The following is a 24,694-nucleotide window of genomic DNA, read 5'->3' on the forward strand; positions in this document are numbered from 1 at the left end:
TTGAAGAGCCACAATTCCTACAAGCCCCTCAAGGCATAAAGCAGTCACTATGAGCTAAAAAAAAGGAGGCAAAGAACCCTTGGGCCACCTGCCGAAGGACTTGAATGTCATAATGAATCTAATCGATTACAATAAATGGCTAATCAAATAGCTAAACAGGAGCCGATAAATGATTTCCATGGTTTCCTTATTTGTATCATCTTTGCGTTGAGCACATTCGCAGATCTTAACAGAAACTCTGGTCCTTAATATTTCTAGCAAGGATGATTAGCATACCCATGGAAACTCCAAGGATCTGCAACGATAATATATGGTCTTCAAGCACTGAAACCGCCATAAATAGTTATTAGTTCTTGACAAAGATGGACAGCAGTACAATGTTGCCCGGAAATCTGTAGTCATTCAACTGACCTGGCTCTGCATGAGCATCTCTTCATTACAGTCGCAACAAAACCACACAAGGTTGTACAGCCCCAGATATTTTGATGAAAGTTTAACATGGACCCAACCATATGCCTTTGGAACTACGGCTGGAAAACAAGCCAAGCTTGAGCTGTTTCAATCGGCTCATGTAGGTTCAGATCCAACTCCAGCTTGGGCTTGGGCTTGGGCTTGGGCTCGTTTAAACAAAATACCCTTTTCTCATGCTCGGCTCACCAAGCCTACATGACAAGAACGAGCTTCGTGCAAGTTGAACTAAGCCAAGCCACATGCAACTTGCAGTGTTTCCTAGCCTTAGTTTCAATTCACAATATCACCCATGACCACAACAATGAAGCTGTGGATCATGGGTATAGGCAAACCAAAAGTTAAGGATGAACAAAAATCACCGTTTCATCATACTTGGTGCCTAGTCTATGATGGCCCATTTATTAACAAATTGAACAGCCTACAAACAGATCAAAAGCAGCAGTCCTCCAGTCGATGTCATCATTCATGTTATACATTACAACACAAGATGCTAAAAAAGCCAAATCATCAAGGAATTACATGATCTTAAGCAAGCCAAAAGATATCAATAGGCATATATATCAAGGAAACCAGTTACCCAACACCGCAGATGAGCATTGTACTCTCACTCATCGACCTTTATCTTGACAATGAAGTTCTGGCGCGAGATAGGGTTCATGACCACTGGAGGCCCAGCAGTACGCGGCCAGGCCTGAAACTTCTTGTCTGTCTCTTCCCACCATTCCTTATTGGCAACGGTTGTTGGAGTGGTGCCTAATTATACATACACCAGTGGCATGTTAAACCACAGAGAAGAATGTGATGCAAAGAGTCCACAATCATAAAGTGAAAACTAGCTGACCTCCAAATAACTTCCTGTCTGAAATCAAATCATCAAGGTAATAGGCAACTACAGCAGTCACAGCAAGAGATCCCAAGATATACTTCGCAGACATTTTCAAACTGCAACAACCGATGTCATCTGAACCTCAGTAAAAGAATGTTTAAACAGAGAAATTAAGAGAGAACCGGTTTGCATTCTTCAAGAAAAGAATTGTGAATCACCATCATTTAGAGAAGGCTGAGGGATAAAGTGTGATAATAAAAAAAACTCCCAAGGCTCATGTCTTTCATAAGCCATGCGATTGTCAGTAAAACTAAGTGACTAATATTAACGGATTTCTTTTGATGCTTGCAGCTCATGGTAATGTTCTATTAATCTGGAGTTTGAGCTGGAGTGCGCAAATGGCAAAACTAGATCCAAACTATGATAGCCTAATGTATGAAGAATAGGAGTCCTTAGTAGATTTTTCCTTCACAACATCAAAATCACGCCAATTTCCTTTTACACAACCAAAGTGAGAATAATAGGAGGGCAACAATCTTATTATAACATGACTACAAAAAATGGGGGCGTATGTGCATGAAGAGCCATCTCAACTTCCAGCACAGCTCAGAATGCTTATCAGCTAGTGATGAGCCATCTCAACTTCCTAGCATCACTTCAATCAGTGCACTTACTAAGTAGAACGCTAATGTTCACCACCGAGGAACAGCTACTCTCAACAGCAAGGGCACTCTTCTACCCCTCTTTGCAGTAACAACCAGAGGAATCAGCAAGCCTCGGAATTTGAACTTTTGCCAGAAATTTATTCGGTGTGTGACTGGTGACTAGCAAAGTGAAACAACAAAACAAAGTAGCCACTCCAGAAGGAACGCATCAATCCTCCAGTATTGCAAGTATTCAGTCTACTAAATTTCCCTTATAGCTACTTCCCTTCTTTTTGAAGAACCACTTTTCTATCACGAAGTCATAATCACACTGTTAATGAGAAATGAATCAAATTTGAATGCTGACATTTGCACGAGTAGAAACCTTAGTCACAAATATTGCTGATATCTTGAAATTATTGTGATTTTATTGCAGTATTTTTCAAAGGCTGATATAATATTGAAAAAACTCCATATTTTCAAAATACCACCTATTTTGAAAACACTGTATTTCCAATCTGTTAATACACGTAAAACAACTTTTACATGTGTTTGTATTATTTACAATTATATATTTCTATTTTTATATATACAAATATTTTCCAAGACTTCACCAAGAATAACTAGATTTTTAAAAATATTGCAAGATTTTTGCTTGCCGACCTTTCCCAAGAATGAGATTTGCAACTATGGCCCAAACTATGAAAATATTGTTAATAGACCACAAGGCAAGAATGTGATGCACAGAAAGTAACGGTGATTGCAAATATGATGGTAGTAACTGAACAATTCCAAGCTTGTCCTACACAAAACATGACCTTGAAGCATATGTAAAATTTCAGCCCCCTAGTCAAAGCAAGAAGTATTGATTTTTTGTATCATCTCATTATAATACATCATAGATACTAGAACAACTGATCGATACAATTAGCTTTCTTGACAAGGAACTCCATGAAGAAGACAACACGGAGTGGCAGAGAAAGGATAATGGAGCTACTTTACCATGACACTCAGATAGGGAGAAGCCACATGCAACTTTTGGATGGACATGAAGGGTACAAATGATAATATATAAACAGAAATTAGTTATATCTGTTTAACATAAAGATGGAGCCGTTCCTCTTGGATGGGGTGGAGGTTTGCTTTCAAGGAATCAGTTTCAATGGGAGGTGTGGTGGTTGAGGGTCCAAGATTTTCGATCTGATCTAGGAAGGCTAGAATTCTTTTGAGCGTGTAGGCTAGGTAGGTTTCATCAACATGAGAAGCTAAAGTTCTTAGAGACCAGAGGGCAGAGAGAGTGAAGGATCTAACATGGAAAACATTTAACTATGTGGAGGAGTTGGAGTCCTTGCGAAAGAAACATCATGCAGAAGAACATCTCCATCCGTCCTTTTTCACTTCCACATACAGAATACCCTCTCCTTGTGAGTAAATGACAATTGACTGAAGAGGTGCCTAAGCTGGATTGGCAGCCATGAATGGGTTTTAGGCTTGATTAATTAGGCTCTGTCCTATATACTTGGTACTTTCTATTTCTCTTGTATATAATGCTCTTTTCTTCAACAAAAAAAATGGAACATACAGCTGTTTTATTATATCTGAAAGAATGTAAAAAAATTTATACTACTTTTTGATGGGTCAAACACCTGAAGCCCCAGTTTTGGTGCTGCACTGCAAAAGTATAAGAGATCATACTGCCAAACATACAAAACTTCATAAAAAATGTGTCAATCCTGTTAAAATGTAAAACTGTACATATATATATAATATTATATTATTATATATATATAAAATTATATTTTTCATTTCTGTCTTTTCTGTAACCTTTTTCCTTTATTTTGTCTTTATGTCATCTAGTTCAGTTTGAACTAGAATGACGGTTGCTAGTCAAGTCCTGTCCAGACTTGACTATCAATAGAGCTGTTGGACACACGGTCCAACAGCTCTATTTAGAGCCGTTGGACTGTGTCCAACAGCACTATTGAGTCCTCCTCTTTCAGCTATGTATATAAAGGGGTGCAGCCCCTCTTGTATTCCATTCCAATGCTTCTTAAGCAATTGGTTTTTCATATCAATAAAGAATTTTTTTTTTGTTTCCAGTTATACCCTTTTTAAGGGTTATGCTTCAGTGTCATTCATGGCACTTTCCCTCGTGAATCTAAGCTCGTATTTCGAAGATCCCTATTTCATTTCATGGTATCAAAGCCACAGAAGCACTAGATCTTGAGGAAAAGCTGCTTCGGGTTCCGTGCCCATTTGCAACAGTGTTCACCACTTGAAGAGAAGTGTTTTATCACTTCATTGGGAAAGATTTCACACCTTATTGTATTGTATTTTCTTCTTTCTTTTTCATTTCTCTTCTCGTTTCTCTTTTATCCCTATTCCTTAAGTCACCACCATGCCAACTAAGTGATACAAACTATGTAACATGGGCTTCAATCATGAAGCACCATATATGGGAAAAAGGCCTATGGGGGATTGTGGATGGTTCTGATTCGGAATCTAAGCTATCTCTTACTAAAAATGAGGAAGATAAAGAGGTCCCTCTATCGGAATAAGAAAAAATCAAGGCTCTTGCCTCATACGAGAAGAAATGAAAAGAATGGAGAATATCTCATGCGAAGATAATGTCATGGCTTATCAATAGCGTTGACATTAAAAAATGCTCAAGTCTTGCCAAATTTGATCATGCCAATAAGGCATGAGAATACCTTAAGAATATGTATTCCCTTAAAGATATTGCACACGTGTGCAACCTCCAAGAAAATTTCGAATGATGACACAAAGAGACAAAACTATTTGTGAATATTACAATGGGTTAGAACCAAAGTGGCATTGTGCCGAAGACATCGAGCTTCGTCAGAAACAACTCGATGCTGAACATTTTTACCAATTTATCACTAGATTAAGGTCGGAATTTAAAACCACTAAATCGGCCCTCCTTCACCGAGGAAAAATTCCTTCTATTGTTGAAACTATTGAAGAGTTAACAATGGAAGAAAATCGTCTCTGGAAAGGTTCTTTAAAAATTGAAGATGATTCCGTTTTAACCGTGTCTAGACCAGAGAATCATGTTTGATCATATAAGCCTCCTTACTTTAACCGACAAAATGGTGACTATGATAAGAAGAAAGTTATTTGTCATCACTGTCATGAACCGGGACACTACAGGCCACAATGTCCCAAACTTAAGGAGTTGAGAGAAAAAAGAGTTGCAATTGCTAGATCGAAGCCTAAAGATCAGGATGCACCAGTTTCCCTGGCCCAACTAATGGAGATTCTTCAGCCTCTCATCAAAGGTGCCTCTTCCTCATCTGAAGTTTCAACCGGATGGGACTTCTCTTGAAATAGAAAGAATAGGAAATTTTGAAAACATTTATAAAACAAAGAAATTTTCTATTCCAGAAATTAAACATGTTCCCAAATTAAATTTAAATCTTTTATCTGTATCTCAAATTTCTGATTATTGGTGTAATATTTTCTTTTCTTCTCATGGTTGTTGGGTAAATGATCGCCAGTCAGGCAAGCTGATTGGGGAAGGCCATAGAGAAGGAGGACTCTGTTACATGGATTTTTTGGAAATGCCGAAGAAAGCTGTTTGTTATAATATTCAGAAAATAGAGTTGGAATTGTGGCATAAGAGACTTGATCACCCACATATAGTCAAAATCCAATATTTTCCAAATCTAGAAAAATTTTGTAACTCTGAATCATTTGATTGTAAAGATTGTATTCTCGGCAAAATGAAAAGATTATCATTTCAGAACAGAACCTTTTTCTCTTCAAGACCACTTGAATTAATACACTCGAATGTTTGGGGTCCTGCACCAGTAATTTCTAAAGGAGGATTTGTTTACTGTGTTATTTTTGTCGATGATTTCTCCCGACATACGTGGATTTACTTTCTCAAACATAAGTCTGAAGTATTTTCATACTTTCAAACTTTTCATAATATAGTTAAAAACAAGTTTCAAAATGATGTTATTTTTTGCAGATTCAGGGGGGGAGAGTTTTTATCCACAGATTTTCAAAATTATCTTAAAGTGCATGGCATCACACATCAAAGATCTTGTTCTTATACACCTCAACAAAAGCGGAACAAAAACATCGCCATATTATAGAAACCACTAGGACTTTATTAATAGCAAATCAAGTCCTGAAAGACCTTTGGGCAGAAGCTGCCTTAACTGTCACCTATCCCATTAATAGGATGCCATCTTCTTCGTTACAAAATATCACTCCTATTGAAAAACTTATGAACATTTCTCCATACTACTCTAGACTAAGAATATTTGGGTGCAAATGTTTCATATTTACTAACAAAAATGATAAACTTTTCCCTCATGCGATTCCCTGTGCCTTTTTAGGATATGCTGAAAATCAAAAAGGTTATAGATGTTTTGACTTCAAAAATAATAGACTATATGTGTCTAGAAATGTTTCCTTTCTTGAAAAGGAGAGCTTCTTTGATTTTAGAAAATTAAAAGATGTCACTGAGTACTCCTTTTTGCTAGATCTAACATCAACATATGATAAATATGACCTTGATTGTAACTTTGATGATGATTAAAGAATTATTGATCTTAATCATAATGTTGAAAATGAAGATCTTCATAGGAATACTAGTATTCAATATTCCAGGCGACAAAAGTCTAATCCTCCATGTGCACTTGAAAAATATTCTAACATTCCAACTAGACAATCATCCCGATTCTCAAGGCCTCTAGGAAAGTTTGTATCATACGAGTCATTCTCACAAACATATAGGGCAGTTATTGCATTAATTCACTCATATGAAGAACCATCCATATATTTCCAAGCAAAAAATGATATCAAATGGATAGAAGCCATGAAAGTTGAATTAGATGCACTTGAAAAGGCTTTTACGTAGACTATTCAAGATCTTCCTCGAGGGAAGAAAATTATAGGATGTCGATGGGTTTATAAAATTAAAACCTGGAGTGATGGTACTCTTAAAAAATATAAAGCCCGATTAGTAGCCAAAGGTTATGCCCAAGAATATGGGATTGGTTATAAAGAAACCTTTGCTCCGTTGGCTCGTATGACAACTGTCTGAACCTTAATTGTCTTAGCTTCTATAAAAAATGGTACATTTTTCAAATGGATGTCAAAAATGTCTTTTTAAATGGAAAGCTAGTTGAAGAAGTATACATGAAACCCCCTCTTGGTCTAAGTTTTCCTAAGGGTAAAGTCCTTCGCTTAAAAAAAGCTCTTTATGGACTTAAACAAGCACCGAAAGCTTGGTATGATAGGTTTAGTCGTGTTATGATTGATATTGGTTTTCAATTCTATTTAACTGACACTGCTTTGTGTATTAAGAATTCTGATACAGAAATCATTGTGCTTCTTCTCTATGTGGATGATATGATCATCACCGGAAGCGATAAACAAAGAGTTGAAACGATCAAAACACTTCTTAAATCTCATTTTGAAATGACTGATTTAGGCTTGTTGAGATAATTTTTAGGCATTAAAGTTGCTTATTCTCCTAGAGAATATTATTATCTCAAACTAAATTTGCTTTTGATATTGTTTTCAGGTCTGGTATTACTGATGATAAGAAAGTCGATACTCCAGAAGTTGTTAACGTTAAAATGAAGATTGATGATAGAGAACTTCTTGCAGACCCTACTCCTTACAGACAGCTTGTCGGGGCACTTTCCTATCTATCCATTACCATACCAGATATAGCACATGTTGTTCACACAGCAAGTCAATTTCAACATGCTCCTACTTTTGTTCATATGGGAGCAGTCATGCGTATTATCAGATACATCCAGTCCTCTCTTTCACGAGGACTTTTCTTATATTCCTCCTCTTCTCTTGATTTAATTGCATATATTGATGCTGATTGGAGAGGTGATCCCAATAACAGACACTCAACCACTGGTTTTTGTGTTTTTTTAAGAGAATCATTGATCTCATGGAGGTGTAAAAAGCAGTAGAAGGTATCTCTCTCATCCACCAAAGCTGAATACAGAACCATGGCAACCATGACCATTGAAGTAGTTTGGCTCCGATGACTGCTTGCTGACATAGGAGCTGAAGCAACAAAGGCTTCACAAATATGTTGTGACAACAAAAGTGTGATCTACATTGTGAGCAACAGAACATTCCACGAATGCACCAAACACATCGAAATGGATTGTCACTACGTCAGAGAGGAATATCTACACGGGATAATTGATCTGCCATATGTCACTTCAGAATATCAGTTAGCAGGTTTCTTTACAAAGCCTCTCGCTACTCCCCAATTTCACTTTCTCTTAGACAAACTTTCGTTCATTGTACCGTAAGTTTGAGGGGGAGTGTTAAAATGTAAAATTGTACATATATATAATAATAATAATATTATATTATATATATATATATATCTTTTTTTATTTCTTTCTTTTCTGTAACTTTTTTCCTTTATTTTTATTTTTTTTGTCTTTATGTCATCTAGTTCAGTTTGAACTAGAATGATTGTTGCTAGTCAAGTCCTGTCCAGACTTGACTAGCAATAGAGTTGTTGTGTGTATATAAAGGGGTGCAACCCCTCTTGTATTCCATTCCAATGCTTCTTAAGCAATTGGTTTTTCATATCAATAAAGAATATCTTTTTATTTTGTTTTCAGTTATACCCTTTTTAAGGGTTATGCTTTATTGTCATTCATGACACTTTCCCTTGTGAATCTAAGCTCGTGTTTCGAAGATCCCTATTTCATTTCAAATCCCTTGATTTATTTTACCCAAGAGAAAGTTGATCACACTTACATGAAGAAACAACAGATCTCGACCAATAAATATATTTAGTCATAAGCACTGTCATGATAATCATTGCAAGGTGCAATAAGTCGCACTAAAAAAGTACAAAACATCAAACTCTCAAAGGTTTAGACACAGGCAACACTTATTCAAATATAACAATGTCCAAACATGGAAATCACCCACTTCATTTCAAAACTGATCGCTTGTTTCAAAATTAAACATTCACCCTGTTAAAAATGTAAATGTATATATATATATATATATATATATATATATATATATATATATATATATATATGTTAGGATAGTACCTAACTAGTAACTAGGTTAGTGTCTAACTAGGTTAGTCCCTTTTTTTACTTTTTTACTTTTTACTTTTTCAGCTACCTTTAGCTAGAGAGGCATCGGAGAGAGAGAGAGAGAGAGTCCAACGGCTCTATTGGAGCCGTTGGGACCTCTCCCAACGTTTCTCTTAGGAGCTCTTTTATGTGTGTATAAATAGGGGTGAAACCAGAGTCACCGGAAGCACCTAGCCTAGTGGGGAAGCGTGCTTTCCCGAAGCGTGTTTTGGAAGCCCGAAGCGTGTTTCAAAAGCCCGAAGCGTGTTTCGAAAACATGCTGGGAAGTGCCGATTTTTTGGGGAAGCACGTTTCTCATTTATGGAAAGCGCGTTTCTCTTTTATGGGAAACACGCTTCCCCCCTTTTTCATTTTTTTTTGTATTTTTATTTTATTTTATTTTCGCTTCCTAGGTTGCTTCTGGTTCGCTTCCGAGATGATTCTTGATTTGCTTTTAAGTCATCCCACGCTTCCTGCTTCCTAAAATTTTGAAAGTGCCATGCTTCCCACTTCCGCTTCCCGTATCGCTTCCCGCTTCCTCGACTAGCAACCATGGGTGAAACCCCATCTCAAATGTATTCTTCTTGCATGATCTTGATCAATAAAATATTATTTTTATTTTTTGTGTTTTCCTCTTAGTGGGTGTTTGTGTGTGAGCCCATTTTGTGGCTTGTGAGTGTTCTTTTGGTGTTTTGGTGGAACTCTGAGTGTCCACCTTGTTGTTTTAATTAATACATTTTGGAGGAACTTGTTTCCTTTTACGGTATCAGAGCTTGGAGATCAAGCTGATTTTTTGGTGAATTGGGATGCATGCCAGTTAAGATTTTGAAGAAATAAAGTCTCTTTTAATTTATTCAAGTGCTCGTGTGTTCGTGGTCTTCATTAGAGGTGCTCTCTTGGTGGTGGAGTGCTCGTGTGTTCGTATTCTTCATTGGAGGTGCTCTCTTAGTGGTAAAGTTCTCGTGATACTTTTGATTATCTCTTCTCTTTCTTTCTCCTCTCTATCTTTTACTCTTTCTCTTATCCCTTGTAAACATAGATGACAATGATAATGTCACCCTAAACCTATCAAACTCAATGACACAAACTTTGTAACATGGGCTTCAATCATGAAACACTTCATGTTGGGGAAAGGGTTGTGGGGATTAGTGGATGGGTCAGATTTAGAACCCAAACAAATTCTTACTAAGATAGAAAGGGAAAAAGTGATACCTCTTATAGAAGTAGAAAAGACCAAGATTATGGCCTCTTATGGAGGCAGAAAAGACCAAGATTATGGTCACATATGAGAAAAAATAAAAAAAAATGGAGAATAGAGTATGCCAAGATTATGTCTTCGCTCGTTAGTAGTGTTGATATCAAGTGTTAGAGTCTAGCTAAGTTCGAACATGCAAATAAAGCATGAGAATATGATATTGCCCACATTTGCAACTTTCAAGACAAAGTATGCACTATGACTTAAGGAGGAAAAAGTATTAGAGAATACTTTAGTGAATTGTCTGATCTTTGGAATGAGTTGGCGCTTCTTGAACCACAATGGCATTGTCCCAAAGACAAATTGATGTAGAGCACTTCTATCATTTCATCAATGTTCTAAGGCTGCAGTTTGAGACTACCAAATCGGCTCTTCTTCATAGAGAAAAAGTTTTCTCTATTGAAGAGCTAAGTATGGAAGAAAATAGACTAAAAAAGAAGACATCTAAAGCAAATGATTCGGTACTAGTCATATCTAGGCCAGAACACCATGTCCATACTTACAAACTACCACATTATGGGAGACCAAACAATGATAACTATGAAAAACAAGGTAATGAGTTTGAGAAGAAACAAATTATTTGTTACTATTGTCATGAACCGAGAGACATGTTAAGATATTGTCCTAAATTAAAGAGACCCTATGAGAAAATTTTAGTATTGGTTGCACAAGAGTAAAGTGAGCTCAAAACTACACAAGAAAAAAAACATTGAGAACATGTTTTTGACTCAACTTGTAGAAGCTCTCCAACCTCTACTCAAAGGAACTTCATCAACCAGAGCTAATGGTATCTTTAGTTGGCATCTCTAACCCCGATAAGACACTTTGGATTTTTAACTCAGGTGCCTCATTTCATGAAGCCAAATGGTGATATCTTATCTGAATGTCATAACTCAAGTGGGTCAAATGTTTTTACCGCTGATGAGACATCCCCTGAGATAAAGGAAATAGAAAATTTCAAAAATATTTCAAAAGATTTTTCTATTCTAAAAATTAGATATATTCCCAAATTAAACCTAAATCTTTTGACTATCAATTATCTGACTATAGGTATAATGTTTTCTTCTCTTCTATTGGTTGTCGAATGCAAAGTTGATTGGGGAAGGCCATAGGGAAGGAGGTTTATACTACATGGATTTTTTGGAAATACCCAAAAATACATTTTTTTACAATGTTCATAAACTAGATTTGGATTTATGGCATTAAAGACTTGTCCATCCTAATGTATCCAAAATTCAGTACTTTTCAAATACGAAAGGAGGAGGGTTGCAGTAGGCCAGTGACAGCCAACATAAAAACTTAGTCACACCCTATGAATATAAATCAATATGAGAATTTCGTTGGGGGTGTTCCCTACTGAGCGACGCGTTGTACTCTATAGGCCCGGAGGCAGTGATAAATGGGCAAGGGTTGCTAGGTCGTCGCCCAGAAGCGACGCGTCACACTGGCGCCCGGGTGTGGTGTCAAATACGCAAGGGTTCCCTCACTTTGTTGGACGGGTGGGGGTAAAGAAGATAGTTCAAGACCATAAAATTAGGTTAGCCACTTAGAACATAGGGTCTTTAACTGGTAAGTTGGTAGAGGTAGTAGATGTTATGTGTAGGAGAAAGATGAATATTTTATGTCTACAAGAGACCAAATAGGTAGGTGAGAAAGCAAAAGTGATAAAACCTTGGGGATATAAGATTTGGTATACAGGAATAAATAGGAATACGAATGGAATAGGGATTATTATTGGTCGTGATTTTATAGATAATGTAGTTGAGGTCCGTAGGAAGGGTGATAGGATTTTACTTATTAAATTAGTATTAGGTACGGATATTATTAATATTATTAGTGTTTATGCACCTCAAATAGGTTTAGAGGATTCCATGAAGCATCAATTTTGGGAAGATTTAGATGGAGTAGTACAAGGGATATCTTATGGAGAAAAGCTTTTCATCGGCGGTGACCTTAACGGACATGTAGGCATTAGTAGGGATGGATTTGAAAGTATCCATGGAGGCTATGGTATAGGAGAAAGAAATGATAATGGAGAAAGAATTTTAGATTTTGGCTTGTCCTATGATATGATCTTAGCAAACACTTGGTTTAGGAAGAGAGAGTATTACCTGGTAACATTTAAAAGTGGGGTTAATACGAGTCAAATAGATTTTTTCCTACTTAGAAAGAGAGATAGGGGTTGTTGCATCGATTGTAAGGTTATACCGGGAGAAAGTGTAGTTACACAACATAGAGTCTTAATTTTAGATCTTAGAATTAGAAAATGTCGCAAAAGGGATAGACATAGGATAGATCCTAGAATTAAGTGGTGGGCACTGAAAGGAGTTAAACAAGGAATGTTTGTAGAGCAGGTAGTTAAGGAAGTTGATTGGTGTCTCGAGGAGGATTCAGAATCAATGTGGAATAAGATAGCAGGTGACATGAGAAAGGTAGCTAAGGAGATATTGGGTTAGTCTAAAGGCGGTGCACCGCTAGGTAAGGATACATCATGGTGGAACGAGGATGTCAAATTAGCTATTAAGGTTAAAAGAGAGTGTTATAGAAATCTAAGTAAGAGTCATGATAATGAGAATTTTGAGAAGTATATGATAGCAAAGAAGGAAGCTAAAAAAGTAGTTCGAAACGCGAGGGATAAGGTATATAAGGAGGTTTATGACAAGTTGGATACCAAAGAGGGCGAGAAGGATATTTATAGGCTTGATCTTGGAAAGATAAATCGTGACTTCATGTGCAAGATTCAAAAGAAAGAAATTGCAAAGGCTTTGAAGAAAATAAAATCAAGAAGGGCAGTTGGCCCAGATGGTATACCTATCGAGGCTTGAAAATGCTTGGGAGAGAAAGGTTTAGAGTGGTTGACAAATCTTTTTAACAAGATTTAGCGGACAAATAAGATGCCTAATGAGTGGAGGAAGAGTACTTTGGTGCCTCTATATAAGAATAAGGGTGATATACAAGATTGCACAAACTATCGTGGTATAAAACTCATGAATCATACTATGAAACTTTGGAAGAGGGTGATTGAGTATAGGTTGAGGAAGATTGTCATGATATCGGAGAATCAATTTGGTTTTATGCCTGGAAGATCAACTATGGAAGCTATACATCTTCTTAGACAACTTATTGAGAGATATAGAGAGAGGAACAAAGATTTGCATATGGTTTTTATTGATTTGGAGAAGGCATACGATAGAGTACCTAAGGATGTTCTCTGGTGGACAATGATGAACAAAGGTGTTTCTCTCAAGTACATTAGTATAATTAAAGATATGTACGAAGGAGTAGTAACCAATGTCCGCACTTGTAGAGGGGTGACAACTAATTTTCCTATCACGGTTGGGTTACATCAAGGATCTGCATTAAGCCCTTTTCTATTTGCTATAGTGATGGATGAGCTTACAAGATCAATTCAAGAAAATGTGTCGTAGTGTATGTTGTTTGCTGATGATATTGTTTTGATTGATGAGTCTAGAGTTGGGGTTAATGCTAAGTTAGAATTATGGAGACAAACATTGGAAGCAAGAGGTTTTAAGTTGAGTAAGAGTAAGACAGAATATATGGAATGTCGGTTTAGTAAGCAACGAAGTAGTGATGGGAGTGTAGTGAAGCTTGGTGAGTGGATGACTGTTTTAAATATTTGAGATCTATCATTCAAAAGTATGGAGAAATTGATGGAGATGTAAATCATATATTAAAGGTTGGGTGGATAAAATGGAAAAGTGCAACTGGAGTGTTGTGCGATCGTAGAATGCCATTGCGGTTGAATGAAAAATTTTATAGGACGACAATTAGGCTCGCTTTACTATATGGTACGGAATGTTGAGCTACCAAGAGACATCATATTCAAAAAATGAGTGTAGCTGAGATGCATATGCTTAGATAGATGTGTGGAAATACAATAAAAGATAAGATTCGAAACGAGAAGATACGTAAGGTAGGCGTTGCATCCATCGAAAATAAGATGAGAGAGAATCGTTTACGGTGGTTTGAACATATTCGGCGAAGGCCTAATGATGCTCCAGTTAGAAGGATGGAGAAATGGGAAAATATATTAGTTAAAAGAGGTCGGGGTAGGCCTAAGAAGACTTGGATGGAGATGATAGGAAAGGATATGAATGCTTTGAACCTCACTGAGGACATGGCATTGGATAGAAATGATTGGAGGAGAAGGATTCATGTGGAAGACCCAGAATGATTTTCTTTTTTGGTTCATATCGCCGACCCCAATTGTTTTGGGATGAAGGCATAGTTGTTGTTAAAAAAATTCATGTAAAGAGTGTGTTCTTGGCAAGATAAAAATGTTGCCATTCCAATAAAGAACTTTTGTCTCTATATGACTGCTTAAGTTAGTGCATTCGGATGTTTAGGACTCAGCACCTGTTATATCTAAGGGTGGGTTTGCATATTGTGTAATCTTTGTTGATGATTTTACTAGATATGCGTGGATTTATTTTCTCAAACAGAAATATGAATTTTTTAATATTTTCAAATATTTTACAAATTAGTTAAAAATAAAATTCAAAAGGATGTCTCTATCTTTCGCACTGATTCAGGAAGAAAATTTTTATCAAAAGATTTTAAAGATTACCTGGAATCAAATGGTATTACATCAAATGATATTACACATAAAAAAATCTTGTCCCTACATTCCACAACAGAATGGTTTGGTTGAAAGAAAACATAAGCACATCATAGAAACCACAAGAACTTTGCTTATTTTAAATCAAGTACCTAAAGAATTTAGGGTCGAAGCCACTTTAACCGGAGTTTATCTTATTAACAGAATGTCACCTGAAAAATATATCACCAGTTGAAAAACTTTTTAAACTTACTCTTTATTAATCTAGACTAAGGGTTTTTTTGGATGATTTTTGTATTCACTGATAAAAATGATAAACTTTCCCCTCATGCTATTTTTTGTACCTTTTTGGGGTATACAAATAACCAAAAAGGCTATAAATGTTTTTATTTTAAAAATAAAAAATTATATGTTTCAAGAAATGTGTCTTTCTTAGAAAAAAAATGAATTTGAAAATTCTAAGGGCATAACTGAGTATTCTTTCCTGTTGGATCTAATTCCAAAGTTTGGTGATTATGATGCTGATCTTGATAAAGATCAGGATATCATAAATGATATGGTGAGTGAAAAAGAATCTCTTAACAATGAGATAAGTAAAGATCAATCTCAAAATCAGAACTGTATTCAATATTTCAGGCGTAGTAGTTCTGAACAACCATGTGCCCTTGAAAAATATACTAATGAAAACAATATATAAATCCAAACTAGAAGGTTATCGAGAGTATCAAAACCCTCTGAAAATTTTGTTTCCTATGAGTCATTTTCACCTAAGTATCAAGCTTAGGTTGCACTGATACATTTATACATAGAACCCTCCAACTATGTTGAAGCAAAGAAATATTCTGAATGGGTAGAAGCCATGAGGGTAGAATTAGACGCTTTAGAAAAGACAAATACTTGGACTATCCAAGATATTCCTCTAAGAAAGAAATTCATAGGTTGTCGATGGGTCTATAAAATAAAGACCAAAAGTGATGGAACCCTTAAAAGGTACAAAGCTAAGTTAGTTGTCAAGGGATACTACCAAGATTATGAAATAAATTATGAGGAAACCTTCGCACTTGTTGATATGATGATCACAGTTAGAACCGTAGTAGCCCTTGCCTCTGTGAATAAATGGTTTATATATCAAATAGATGTTAAGAATGTGTTTCTTAATGGTAAATTAGTTGAAGAAGTCTATAATCGAGGCCTTGCCTAGTATAGTTATTCCTAAAGGAAAGGCTCTTCGTTTAGATAAGGCTCTCTATGGCCTTAAAGAAGCTTCAAAGGCTTGATATGACTGGTTTATTCAAGTTATATTTGATGTTGGATTTCAATCTTTATTTAACTGACACAACTTTGTTTGTTAAGATTTCTGATACAAGTATTATTAGTCTTCTTCTTTATGTAGACGATATGATTATCACAAAAGGTGACAAACAGGGAATTGAAAAACATTAAAAGACTTCTCAAAACACATTTTGAAATGACTTATTTGGGGGGTTTTAAGTATTTTCTTAGTATAGAAGTTGTTTATTCCTCCGAACGTTATTTACTGACTCAATCTAAATTTGCTTTAGATATTGTTGTCAGGTATTTTAGATGATAAGAAGGTTGATACTCCCGAAGTTGTAAATATCAAAATAAAGATTGATGATGGAGAACCCCTTGAAAATCCAACACCATACAGACAACTTGTCGGAGCTCTGTCATATACGAGACCTAGCATTGGGCATGCAATTCACACAACGAGCCAGTTTCATCATGCTCCCACCATGTTCATATGGGAGCAATTTTGCGTACTATTAGATATATCAAAACTTTTATTTTTCGAGGACTTTTCTTGATTGTTTTCTTCCTCCTTAGATTTACTTGTTTATAATGATGCTGACTGGGGAGGTGATCCAAATAACTGACACTCAACCACTGGTTTTTGTGTATTTTTAGGTAAAAAAATTCTCTTCAACTGAAGCAGAATACCAAGTCATGACTACAACCACTATCAAAGTGGTCTGGCTAAGAAGATTGTTGGCTGACATGGGAAAATTGTTGGCTGACATTGGCGTTCTAAGTACAGGAGCATCACAACTGGGTTGTGACAACAAAAGTTTCATCAAAATTGTCAGCAACCAAACCTTCTATGAACGAACCAAACACATTGAGATAAACTGTCACTATGTATGAGAGGAATACCTACATGGCACTATTGATCTTCCCTATGTTACTTAACTCTCGTTGCTCTTAGATTCCACTTTCTCTTGGACAAACTTTCGATTATTCAGCCGTAAGTTTGAGGGGAGTGTTAAAAATGTAAATGTATATACCAAGGTTGTCAAACTAGGAAGCGGAAGCGGGAAATGATACGGGAAGCAGAAGCGCGAAGCAATAAATTTTAAAATGTATCAAAAGCGGGAAGCAAGGAATAAAAACAATATAAAAATTGAATGAGAATCGAAATGCAACACAAATAAAAACTAAAATAAAAGTATTATTTCTTAAATTTCATGATTTTTTAGTATAAGAATTAAATTTTTAACAAAATCTAAAAATGATGATTGTCAATTTGGAGAAAGCAAATGGAAGTGAGTGAGAAGCATGAGAGGAAACACATAAAAACATGAAAAGTAGAGTGAGAAAACATATAAGAATAGATGAAGTGTATAAAAAGAATAAGAGAAACATAGGAGAATCGAGATTCCCATCAAGTTTCGGAAGCGAGCAGTATCGCGCTTCCGAAGCGAGTTTCTGAGAAGCGGGCTTCCCACCTATCTAAGAAGCTTCCGGTAACTCTGGTATATACAATGTATGCATACATATATATATTTGTGAATATATATATATATATATGTGTGTGTGTGTGTGTGTTAGGATAGTACCTAAGTAGTAAGTAGTAACTAGGTTAGTGTTTAACTAGGTTAGTCCCTTTTTTTACATTTTACTTTTTACTTTTTCCGCTACCTCTAGCTAGAGAGGCATTGGAGAGAGAGCCCAACGACTCTATTGGAGCCGTTGGGACCTCTCCCAACGTCTCTCTTAGGAGCTCTTTTATGTGTATAGATAGGGGTGAAACCCCCTCTCAAATGTATTCTTCTTGCATGGTCTTAATCAATAAAATATCATTTTTATTCATTGTGTTTGCCCCTTTAGTGGGTGTGTGTGAGCCCATTTTGTGGCGTGTGAGTGTTCTTTTGGTGTTTTGGTGGAACTCTTTGAGTGTCCCCTTGTTGTTTTGGTAAATACCTATGTCACAGGGCTTCGGCTAACCAGGTGTCGCACCTGCTTCAACGCGACGCGGGTGCACGTGCGGGTGTGGCACTCGGTGCGGTCAACCTGACCCTGCATGCAGTCAACACACCCAGGGTCATATTCATCCAAATTTTAGACTTATATATATCGCCCGATGAAATGGAATTGAGCCTAAGGATTAAGGCAAAATTGTTTTGCCCTCTTTCCTATCTTCCGAGTTCTGACGTTGCTGAGTTGCGACACCCCGACGTCGGCGAGCGCGAACTCAATTTTCATCTCTAAGGTACGTTATTCTCTCTCGTTCTCTCCTTCAATCTATCTCTCAATCTCTCTCTCTCCAGTCATCTCAATCTCTCGGCTACCTCTCTCTCTATTTTTTCCCCATTTTCATACTGCGTGCCTCTCTCTCTGTAGTCAATCTTTTCCCCCTTACTGTGTACCTCAGTCTCTCTCAATCTCGACTAAACAAGCCTATTTAAAAAAAAAATACCCATTTTAGGGAAAACTCAGTTCGGCTGGCTCATTTTCTTAAAAATCTATCTATTACATAGTTTTTACACGTAAAAACTATGTAATATAAACATTATACTTTTTATACATAGATATATTATATTAATATGTCTATTGGGATGTTGCAAGTTCGAATCCTAATCGTAAAAAAATGTTTGTTGCTTTAAGCAACCATTTTGCAAAACATTCTGGCCGAACTGAGTTTTCACAAGCCCAATCAAGCCGAACTCAGTTTTTACAAGCCCAGCTAAGCCCGAACTGAATTTTTACAAGCTCAGCCAAGCCGAACCAAGTTTTTCCTGTGACATATGGTTGCTTATAATGTGTATTATTTGTTGATGACTTGATGTTGGGTAATTTGATTGTTATTCCTTCTTATGATGCATTTGATGATAAAGCATAAAATTATTAGGATCCATTACTTCATCGTCATATACATTGTGTAGAATATACTTTTGGTATGTAATTATGCATTTTTTGCTTTTTTTGTTAGTATAGTGTATAATTTACTTCTTTTTTGCTTTACTTATTTGATTGTTTCTATAATATATTTAGGTTGATTTAATTATGGTGTTAGTTTTTATGATGTAGAATGTTAATTTGATTTATTGCATGCATGATAATGAATTGATTTGATGATATTATGATAATTGTTTTTTATTTCATTAGTGTTATTGTTGTTAACGGTTAAAACTTAAAAATTATATATATATATATATATATATAAATTTATATTTTTTATATTTTTGTCCTCCCGCATCCACACCCATGTGACATAGGTGAATACATTTCTTCACCATTGTCCACCAGAGAACGTCCCTAGGTACTCTATCGTATGCCTTCTCCAAATCAATAAAAACCATATGCAAATCTTTGTTCCTCTCTCTATTTCTCTCAATAAGTTGTCTAAGAAGATCTTGCTTCCAAACGAGCCCTAAAAAAATTTATAGTATCTTAATACAATAAAGAATCTTGCATGAAAGGAGACACAAGTCATGGTTGTGACTTCTCTAGTGCAAAGCTTAAACACAAGCCCCGAAGCGGTCGAACCATGGGCTCCCTCTTCTGAGTTTTTTAACACCCAAATCTCTACTGACACGTGCTGATGAGATTCAGATGCGCGAAGGTGGTGTATTATCATGCATAGCTTAATCATGAATTATTGGCATATACCATAACATGAGATCCTTCACCAACACCTTCCCCCTTAATTTTACCTATACCCAAATCCCCAAATCCTACTAAACAACCCTAATTTCAACGAGGCGTCGAGGCCACAACTCCTTCTCTTGCTTCCCAATCCTCTAACCCAAAACCCTAATTCTCTATGTGTCAGCTACAATGGAGAGACGGTGAATCGACCAACGCCAGGCTTGGAAACGGCGGGGAACGATCGCAAGCACCATGTTCAAATTGATGCAAATCACACATCAATTCTCTCCAAGGCTCCGATCAAAATCGACATCGTTCCCTGCCTAGTTCGGCCAAAAATCCCTAATCACCGTAGCTGGTTCGGCGTTCTACCACGGAAAATTATACGCTAGAAGATCGATTCCCACGGTTCCGAATCAGGGCTTCTTACGGAACCACCGATTCCATTCCCGTCGAGGTTTTAGGGTTCGGAGAGAAGGGAGATGAAGGGGAAAATGATAAATTTCGAGTTCCAAATCTTAGCGCTTAGACCATAATCCAAAAAAATAAGAGAAAAAAAATGGAAGAAGAAACACAGATAGAGGAGTTAGGGTTTCTGTCTTACCTGAGAAGACACTTCCCACCCAGACGCAGAGAGAGGGAGAGGGAGAGAGAGAGAGAGTTATGGTCCAGAATGGACTAGAAGCAGGGATGTCAACGGGTCGGATCCCCGCTAAAATCAGTGGATTCAAACCTGGATCCGACTAAATGATGCAGGTATCGGATCCGGATTTGGATCCGGTTTTTTATAAGAAAACTATATCCAGACCCGATAAGAACTACATAAACCAAACCCGGTCCATACCCAGTAAAATAATACTTTTTAAGCTTTTTTAACATTAAAAATTTATGGATCTTAATCCAAACTCAGATAGAACCCGGGTTTGGTATAAATTTATATAAACCATACCCAACCCATTTAATAATACCTCATGAGTCTGACCCGGATAGTTAATCGGACCCCTTCTTTGTAACCCTGACGCTACAGGATTAGGTACGGGTGGGGATCGGGTCATACCCAATATGTTGACACCTCTAACTAGAAGTACAAAACGGTTCAAATACGGACCAAAAGTAGTAGATATAATCCAGATCTAAGTTTTGAGCTACGTGACAAATGTTTGCCGATATTTTCGAAAAATATTGTAACAAACTCAATTGATACAATTTTCAAGGCCGATATAACGGTTAATATTTTGATGCCCTAATTAACGGGTTACGAAATTCTAATTTTTTTATTCATTTTATTTCTTTTACACCCTTCGGATATGATTTACATGTTCGGTAATTGTCATTTGGTCATGTTTTTCCAGCGTGTACGTTAGATCTTTTAGGGGTTTAAAAATCAATAGTATATAAAGTGCTGAATTTTTCAAGACTCAAAAAATTCATATGTTTACATTGATTTTTTTTTATCAAGAGATAAATTTCAGTGTAAATACAAACTATACTTAGGTCCATGTATTAATCGGACCTTCAGGTCGGACCCAGGTCTTAATCGGGTCTTCTTATTTATCACCATATCCGGACCCTATAGGGTTTGGTTCAAGTCGGGTCCACATAAAACCCAGCCATATAAGAGTTCATTCCTGTTATTTTGACCATACTGAACACATCATGGGTCAGAATTGGTGAACAAGGGTAGTAAATATTATCGCTCATATACCAAAACAAAATGATATTTACAAATCATCACTTAATAGGAAAATGACTAGTTCTTATCTTGATATTGACATGACAAAAACATTTTTATTTAAATATATAAACAATTATATATATATTTATATAGTGATGATATTTTCCTGAAAATTTTCCTATAATAAATACCAGATTTTTCAAAATATCTCAAGATTTCTCAATAACGAGACCTGTGACAAGGATTTTCACTTATAATATTGGATCTAATGAAAGTTTGAAAACTAAGTTACATATAAAAAGTGCAAAGGGGAAAGATTTGAACCGGATCCTAAGGTAGACCCAATAACAGTATCAATCTAAATTCGAATCTGAATCGAGAGAAAGTCTGATCATGTAGGCTTGAATCTGATCAGCATATAAATTCCGATCTTATTTCAAGATCCCTATCCAACAATATTCTTTTGGATTTGAATTAGAGATATGGCCAAATCCGATCCACTTGAATCCTTTATGATCCCTAATGGGTTCAATTCCTGGATTGGTTGCTTGGTCCGACTCCCCAAGGTAGAATTTTATTCGGTGTAGAGTCCGGATCCAAATTTTGTATGGAAATTCTGATTCCAGTAAAAAATGGTTGGAAACAAGTTTTTTGCATGTAACAGTGCAAACCAGTCGGATCTAGATCCTAAAACACATCCAATAGGAAAACATCAATCTGTATACAAAAAAAATCAGAAACAAATTATCAGTCCATATTGTACACCAAAAAATTACTGCACTGATGCAAGTTACTTGCTTCCAAGCAACATGAACCAAAGCAAAAAAATGGAAACAGAAGTTTAACTTTTCCCTGAGGATTAAGGGTGGGCATCAGGCCGGGCCGGGCCGCTAATGGACCAGGCCGACAGGGCTGGCTCATTTATGAATGAGCCGGGTTTTGGTCAGGTTCTTAACAACCTCGGGTTTGAAGAAAAGCCCATAGTCCAGCCCATTGGCCCAACGAGCAATTGTGAAGCGGGCTGGGTCATGCTTGACTGAAATTATGGGTTAATGAGAGAATAGCAAGTTCTCATGCAACTAACTTCTAATTAGTGCAACTAATTATGTAAATAGTAATAATTAACAAATAGCAACTTCCCATGCAACTTTGTTAATATACACCAAGATCAACCATCGGCTTGAGATAAAAGCTTGAGCAACAACTTAAAGAGTCTCATAACTTCATGTCCAGAAGATTGCCGATCTCCCACGCTTTCTTTTTTATGACGAGGAACCCTCATTGAAGCAAAGAAAACCTCAGGTAGGGCGCCATGACTACCGGGCCTTACGTGACCCACTTCTAAAAGCTATAGACACACCAGTGTGCCAATTTGGTGCCTTTATCTCAACACCCTCATAACCACCCTAATGGCCATGTGGGCGGCCTCCATGGTGGTGGTCTCTGGTGTGACCTTTATGAAATTCTTTTTAAAATAATATTTTTAATAAAAATCAAGTGAAAGTCAGACACCAAAAATATAAAAACTGACTCGCACTACCGGTGGAGTCTGGGTCGATCTCAGTAGAAGGGGAAATACTTTATTCAACACACAATCTATATTACGTTTTATTGCCAAAATTAAAAGAATTAATTAACTAAATAAATAAACAAGAGAGTGTTGCTCTATGCAAAGGGCTTAAATAAATAAATATAAATAATTTTATTACATACCCAATTAATAAATAAAAGAAATAAAATCCTAATCTAAAACTAAAAGAAAGGTCTTCAGTGCTTCAAGTCCTTAGTAGTTCTCTTCTTATTGGTTGTGCTTCCTTCCTTGTTTCTTTGAGGGCGTTCTGAGGGTTCCTTGAGAGCTCTATCGCATGTTCCAACGCTTTCCTACAAGATACAAAAACAAAAACACATGGTAGAACAAGAAATCTACAGAAAAATCAAAGGTAAAAATGAAGAAAAATCATAAAAATATGAACTAAACTACTTTATGAACTAACTAATAACTAACTCTAAAAGACAAAATAGCAAAACCACCTAACTAACTAATCAAGAATTAACTTTTAACAAACTAATTCAAGAAACTACTAATGATCTAACTAATTCAAGAAACAAAAGAGAACTAAAGCAATCTACAATATAATCAGCTGAACATGATAACTAATTAATTAAACTAATATTAACAAGTAAATCACATGAACAGGAACTAAAAAAAATTGGCTAACATGAAACTATGCTTAAGTATGAATTATGTGCAAGTTAAAACAAATTAATTAACTTACTAAAAATCAAGAAAACTACAAGGATCTAATAGCCTAAGTGATGTACGGATTTTCAAAAGTAACAAGTAAAAAAAAACTGAATCACAAAATTAACCTAAAATAATTGCTTTAATAAAAAAAATCAAGTGAAATGCTTAAAAATCAAGAATCGAATATGAATCTTTTAACAAATCTAAAGCTATTTGCAAGATAAACATTGGAGCTAACTACTGACGTGACTTGAATATACTAATTTAACTACCTAATGAATTCTGGAAACAACTAAAAAACTATTTCTAATCTATCTAATTAAATTAATAAATTTCAAGAAAGAGGACAAGAGTCGGATGGCTTAATAAACTACCTAATGAGAAGAGTAAAAAAATGAATCTAACTCAATAGAGAAACCTTGCTGTCAAGAGACTAAAAAAAATGTACACATTGTTTGAAAGAAGCTAAATGACAAAAACTGAAAAAAAAAGAATGTTGATTGAAAATAGCTAATAAAAACTAAGGTTGTTAAAGAAACGTTGTTGTATGACTACTACCAATTGCTACCAGAATATTGACAAGATTGAATTCAGCTATTCTAACTAATGGATCTAACACTACAGCAAACACGGTGCCTAAAATAAAATAAATCACGATTAGCTATTCAGCCAAAAAAATCAAGCAGAACACAAATGGAATTGGAAATCGGCTACACTAGCCTTAACAACTACTTAAATGAATTGACGTGAATCTATTTATTCTATCCTCACATTAACCATAGAAATAACCCTAATCTAAGTACTAAAAAACAGGCTTTAACGTGAATTGAAAACTAAAACGTGTGCAACTATTAAATCGGCTACTAAAGAAAAAAACTTTATTTGATTGATCTAAAAAAATGAATATAAGGAAAACATAAAACAAATTACTCTAAACTAATCAAGAACCGAGCAAGAAACAAGAAACTATATGAAACCTTATGTGAAAACCAATGATCTA

The 24,694-nt window shown here is 36.0% G+C and overlaps 1 protein-coding gene across 1 annotated transcript; it reads right to left on the reverse strand.

Moving 5' to 3' along the window:
• Positions 1-832: 832 nt before the first annotated feature.
• Positions 833-20,436, reverse strand: LOC149846182 (uncharacterized). Its single transcript, XM_089996222.1, has 3 exons — positions 20,379-20,436; positions 1,313-1,413; positions 833-1,224 (listed from the first exon to the last, which is right to left on the reverse strand). Exons 2-3 carry the CDS (start codon positions 1,404-1,406, stop codon positions 1,076-1,078), a joined length of 243 nt encoding a protein of 80 aa, XP_089852348.1. The 5' UTR covers positions 1,407-1,413; positions 20,379-20,436; the 3' UTR covers positions 833-1,075.
• Between the last annotated feature and the right edge of the window lie 4,258 nt (positions 20,437-24,694).

Source organism: Nuphar pumila, chromosome 2 (assembly GCF_984573655.1).
Source record: "Nuphar pumila chromosome 2, dmNupPumi1.hap1.1, whole genome shotgun sequence".
In the NCBI taxonomy this organism is placed as follows: Eukaryota; Viridiplantae; Streptophyta; class Magnoliopsida; order Nymphaeales; family Nymphaeaceae; genus Nuphar; species Nuphar pumila.